This window comes from Pan troglodytes, chromosome 6 (genome assembly GCF_028858775.2).
Source record: "Pan troglodytes isolate AG18354 chromosome 6, NHGRI_mPanTro3-v2.0_pri, whole genome shotgun sequence".
Taxonomy (NCBI): Eukaryota; Metazoa; Chordata; class Mammalia; order Primates; family Hominidae; genus Pan; species Pan troglodytes.
Window position 1 is genome coordinate 172463020 of NC_072404.2, and position 6000 is coordinate 172469019.

The 6000-nt window shown below is 52.3% G+C and overlaps 1 protein-coding gene across 5 annotated transcripts in view; it reads left to right on the forward strand.

The window, feature by feature from the left end:
* Nucleotides 1–2168, forward strand: part of DNAJB6 (DnaJ heat shock protein family (Hsp40) member B6) — an 81534-nt gene extending 79366 nt beyond the window's left edge. For all 5 annotated transcript variants that reach the window (XR_010159088.1, XR_010159087.1, XR_010159089.1 and 2 more), the window contains exon 10: nucleotides 745–2168. Coding sequence is in view for 2 of the 5 variants with exons in the window: in XM_016958509.2 (XP_016813998.1) it covers nucleotides 745–827 (83 nt within the window). In the remaining 3 variants the exon portion in view is untranslated. The remainder of the gene's footprint in view (nucleotides 1–744) is intronic.
* Nucleotides 2169–6000: the final 3832 nt, after the last annotated feature.

Sequence of the window (6000 nt, forward strand, 5' to 3'; positions counted from 1 at the left end):
TCTGGCACGTTGGATCAGACGTTCAGAGGGTGGGCGTCTTTATCCGTGCACTTCAGCTGGATCAGTCAGTGTCAGCCATTGACTTTAGCAACAGGGAAATGAAAGACTTTCCTCAATAAGAAATGGGACTTTCTCACGCTGGATGGCACAGAGCTGGCAAACGTGAGGCCAGTCCACACCAAGGCTTTGCCTGCAGAAAGGCTGCACTGTGGCCAGCGGGGGAAGCGGAGGAGACACCTGTGGACACCCTCCCCACAGGTGGGCACACCTTTGCGCAGTCCCAGTGTGCGTTCTGAAGGAGAGCCCAGGGTGGGGTTCCGGGACTGAGGTGCAGCCGTGTCCAGGGTGGGCTTCTAGCTCTGCCGCTGGGCGGAACTGGGGTAGGTCCCAGGGTGGGGTTCCAGGACTGAGGTGCAGCCGTGCCCAGGGTGGGCTTCTAGCTCTGCCGCTGGGCAGAACTGGGGTAGTCCCAGGGTGGGCTTTTAGCTCTGCCGCTGGGCGGAACTCGGGTAGGTGGGAGTCCTCACTTCTCTGCAGGGTGGTGAAGCTCTCTGGGTAGTGTGAGCAGTTCTCAACGTGCACCTTGGAAAGCGCCCGTTTTGAGGTTTAGCTGTGGCCAAGATAGACGACTTCATTTTGTTGCTTTTTGTTCTTAACATGGGGAGATATTTAGAAAACATGTTTGGCTCTTGCTGGGGAAGCAGTGCTGTTCCGTACAGTGTTTTACAAGCCGTGTTTCCTTAGGATTGAAAGAAGGTGGCAAGAGGAAGAAGCAGAAGCAGAGAGAGGAGTCGAAGAAGAAGAAGTCAACCAAAGGCAATCACTAGACCGGACTTGAGGCACGCGGTGCACCCCCAGACGCTGGCGCTCCACCGTGCTCGGCATGCGGTCGTGCACACGCGCTAGGTAGCAGCGTCGGTCAGGACTGTCTCGAGGCCACACTCGCTCGGCAGGATTATGTGATCACGGATCAGTCAGAGCAGGGTCAGGAGACGGGGCTGACGGCATGGGTGGCGGGGATAGACGTTTGGGACTTGGCCGCGACTCTCTGCTTCTCTCCAGCTCTCAATCTGCTGCATTTTCCTCTAGTGCTTCCGGATCCTCTTCATTCTTTTCGGCTACTCAAGCACTCCGCATGCTGCTGGAATATTTCTAGCTTTAGAAGTACAGGAGGGCGCAGATGGCTAACTGAGTAACATTCATGAAATGAGGCTTTCTGTGGCGGCGTAGTGTTTGGAATTAGAAGGTAATTCAGTAGAGTGTAACTTAGAGAATATTGCAAGTGACACACTGAATCCTGCCCGTCAGGGCACCTTTTCCTCAGAGCAATCCGGCCACACGAATAGAAGGCTGTCGTGAATCACATCAGATGTAAAATCATTCCTTCTGTTTACTCTTTTAATTTTCATCCTTTGCAGGTAGTGCAAATTCAACTTCAAATATGGTGTAGGTTTTGCTAGATTCCATATTTTTTTCTTGGATTTTTGCTAATTATTTTTAGCAAAAAATTTTTGCTCAGCGGCACCCTCCCTAGTGTCCATGGGTTAGGGCCGTGCTGGGGAAAACGGGCCGGTATTTACACACGCGCAAAACACCCAGAGACGGCACAAGGAGGTTGAACTCATGTTTCAGTTCGCGAACATTGACTCCTTACGAAAGTCACTTCATTCTAACTAGATGCGCCCACTTCCGGTCATTATTTCGTTTGCATGATGTATTGCTTCTTCACGTTTTGTTTTTATTGAGCACGGAGTAGAATTCCAGGGCTGCCTTGACTTCTTCCCTGCATGCTCCCTCCCAGTGACTTTCCTTCCCTTTCACATGAGGATCTGCCGTTCATGTTGCTTTCTCCTTTATCCTCTTGGACTTGAGGGCATTGTGAAAAGCTTTGCTGTGATTTAAAAATACCAGCAATTTTAATCTAGCAGTGTTGAAGCTGGGAATTTTTTGGCGCAATCCATGTAGCAGTGACCCAGGCTTGGGAGCCAGAAACAAGTGTGACCTGGGATTTTATTTAACACAACTGTTGCCAAACAGTTGGCTTTGTTTATTTGGTTTTGGCGGGGAGAGGAGTGGCATTTGATGCTTTCTGTGGACAATGTAACCCTAAGCACATCATGTATTTTAAATGCCACCTACGTAAATAAAACATACGCATATTGAATACAGCTCGCCTGCCGTCCTTTGTAAGCGCCAGTAAGTTGCACCGTTAAGACTGACTAAAAATAAAAGCAGTTCTTCAACATTACGATTATGAAGGATAAAATGGTGTTTTGCAGGCAGAAGCCTTGCTTCTGAAATGCGTCACTGTAAGGCGAAAACATGACTTTAAAGCTAACACCCCCGGCTGGGCAAAGTGGCTCACGCCTGTAATCCCAGCACTGTGGGAGGCCAAGGTGGGCAGATCACCTGAGATCAGGAGTTCAAGACTAGCCTGGCCAACATGGTGAAACCCCATCTCTACTAAAAATACAAAAAATTAGCCGGGTGTGGTGGCACACGCCTACAATCCCAGCTATTCGGGAGGCTGAGGCACGAGAATTTCTTGAACCAGGGAGGTGGAGCTTGCAGTGAGCCAAGATCGCACCACTGCACTCTGGCCAGGAGACAGAACGAGACTCCGTCTCAAAAAAAAAAGGCCGGGCACGGTGGCTCACGCCTGTAATCCTAGCACTTTGGGAGGCCGAGGCGGGTGGATCACGAGGTCAGGAGATCCAGACCATCCTGGCTAACACAGTGAAACCCCGTCTCTACTAAAAAATACAAAAAATTAGCCGGGCGTGGTGGCGGGTGCCTGTAGTCCCAGCTCCTTGGGAGGCTGAGGCAGGAGAATGGCGTGAACCTGGGAGGCGGAGCTTGCAGTGAGTCCAGATTGCGTCACGGCACTCTAGAGAGAGCGAGACTCTATCTCAAAACAACAACAACAACAAAAAAGTAACACCCCAACGCACAGATGAGGTGGAAACTCCCGCAGCCTTCACAGGAGACATTGAGGGTCCCGAGAGGAAAACCTCGTCGACTCACCCTGGCTCTGCTGGCGACCAAGACTGGGCCAGACACGCGCTCAGTGCTGACATCCTGGCGTCCGGTCTTCCTGGTGACAGGGGAAGGCGGTGCAGTAAGTCGCCTTGCGGGCCGGGGTCGGGGGTGTTTTTAAAACAAGATTAGTCCTTCTCAACTGCTCAGATCCCAGAATCTGCTGCTGAGATTGTGGCGAGGGAGGCAGGTGGTTCGACAGGTTTAGAGGTGACTGTTGTGCCCTCAACCCTGCCCACTTGACCCTCAGGCCGTCCCAGGAGCGTGGCCGGGCTGCCTCAGCAGGGGCACAGCTAGGGAGCGTGGACAGAGCCGCGAGCGCCTTCCAGACAAGCCAGGCCACACACAAGACAGGCTCTCCGCAAAGGGGCCAGAGCCCTGTCTTCACACGGCCTGGCTACCGAGTCAGCTCATGTCACAGGTGGGTCCTCCCGTCACTGAGAGGGAGAGACCCCGACCCCAGGAGGAGGAGGGAGCTGGTGTCCATGGAGCCCGGCAGGTGCATGGCCAGCAGGTAGGCATCTGCTTCTCAGGTGAGGAGGGGTATTGGGGTCTACCTGACCCCTGCGCCCAGCGCCCCATCCCCCTAGGGCGTGTTCAGGAGTGCCGTGGTGTAGACAGAGCCCGCGGCTGCTTATGCCAGCGTCTGCTGAGGGGGTGGAGAGGGAGCCCGGCCCCTGGGTGTGCTCGGCAGCTGCTGAGATGATGGCAAGGGGGAGCACGGCACCTGTCGTCGTCACCTTTGTGATGTCCCAAGCACTGGGGGGCCCTGCAGGGGGTGGGGAAGGCAGTGAGGTGCTGGTGGGTGGGAGGCAGGGGGGCTGTGGACGGTGTGGCAGGGACTGCAGTTGTGGGACTGGGGTGGGGAGTCCTGGGGGTGTCAGGACCACAGTGGGGCTTCCTGGCCACCCCACTGCCAATCCCAGGGCCACCCTGTACGCCGTTCACTTTTGTCAGGGGCACAAAGGGCTGCAGAACCCACTTTCTGTAAGTAAATACATTTAAACATCCTGAAACGTTCACACCCTAACCCTAACCTGGGGGTCCCATGTGCCTTCCCTCATGTGGGTTGCACAGCTGGAGACAGAACCAGGACATGGCGCCATCACCGGGGAGAGCTCTCTGCTCTTTTGTTCATAGGCCTGGAAAAGTGGGACCATGACGTGAATAACCACACCTGTGTTTAACACATTTTGTTTTGTTTTTGTTTGTTTTTTTGCAATGGAGTCTCACTCTGTCACCTAGGCGGGAGAGCCGTGGCACCGTTATCACACCTCAGAAAATTAGTAATTCCCCCATGCCAGCTACTTCTCAGTCCATTTTCAGAAACTATTTAGTTTTATTCTTTTCTTTTTTGAGGCAGAGTCTCACTTTGGCACCCAGGCTGGAGTGCAGTGGTTCAATCATAGCACACTGTACCTTGATCTCCTGGGCTCAAGCGATCCTCCTACCTCAGCCTCCCAAGATGCTGGGGCTACAGCTGTGCCACCATGCCTGGCTAATTTTAAAATTTTTTATAGAGACAAGATTTCACCATATCATCCAGGCTGGTCTCAAACTCCTGGGCTCAAGCAATCTGCCTGCCTCAGCCTCCCAAAGTATTGAGATTACAGGCGTGAGCCACTGTGCCTGGCCGGTAATTTTTTTGTTTGTTTGTTTGTTTTTTTTGCAGGAGACTGGAGTTTTATTGTTACTCAAATCGGTCTCTCCGGGCAGTGATGTTTTTAAACTAGACTTCAGTCAAGACTACACATTGCATTTAGTTGTCACGTGTATTAGATCTCTGTACGCTTTTACCTTTTATTGTGAAAAATCTTAATGTCCAAATTGTGTGCTTGGAACAGGTAACTGTAGAAATGAATCCCTCTCCCCGGCCCAGAGGTGCACAGCGCCCGCCCCTCTTGTGTATCTGCACCCCCTCCCCATCATGTTTTTTTGTTTTTGTTTTGAGACAGAGTCTTGCTCTGTGGCCCAAGCTGGAGTGCAGTGGTGTGATTCGGCTCACTGCCTTCTACCTCCTGGGTTCAAGCGATTCTCCTGCCTCAGCCTCCGGAGTAGTGGGGACTCCCACTACTACAGGCGCCCACCACCGTGCCCGGCTAATTTTTGTATCTTTAGTAGAGATGGGGGTTTCACCATATTGGCCAGGCTGGTCTCGAACTCCTGACCTCAAGTGATCCACCTGCCTCGGCCTCCCAAAGTGCTGGGATTACGGGCGTGAGCCACCATACCCGCCATCATGTTTTGAAGTAAGTCCTGGGCTATGCATGACTTCATCTGTCAATATCTGACCTGCCTTTCCTCCAAATTTCTTAGCTGGAATTCTTCTGTAAAGATGGATTTTCCCTTATCCACTGCTTGGGTCCCAGAGGTACAGTTTCTGCTTCAAAAGGCCCCGCACATTCTTGTTTTTCCCGAGTCCCAGCGTCTAGAGCCACTGGCTGGCTCCCTGGCTCCTCCGAGGACCCGGAGGTGACCAGGGGCTCTGTTAGTTCCATCGTGAGCCCACAAGCTGTGATCGCACTTTTGGTGTTTCACGGTTGAGGCCATTGCCCTTGGAAGCTCGGATGGCCGCATCCTGGGGCGACAGACTCCTCGGTGCCTGCAGTTCGTGCTGGCCTCAGGGCCTCGGCTGCTCTGGGTCCTGCCTGGAGATCCCGAGGCTGCCTCTGTGGATGGAGGGAGAGAGTATTTTTTAAAGAGAAAATTCATATTAGGATATATAATATAAAGGATTTATATTAATATTTCCAGTTCAAATTTAGGATTACAGGGTTTTCACTATTTGGATTTTATATCAGATTTTTTCTTTTACTCTGAGAATTTGAATTCTTTTTTTTTTTTTTTTGAGATGGTCTCGCTCTGTCACCCAGGCCGGAGTGCAGTGGCGTGATCTCGGCTCACTGCAATCTCCAACTCTCGGGTTCTAGTGATTCTCCTGCCTCAGCCTCCCGAGTAGCTGGG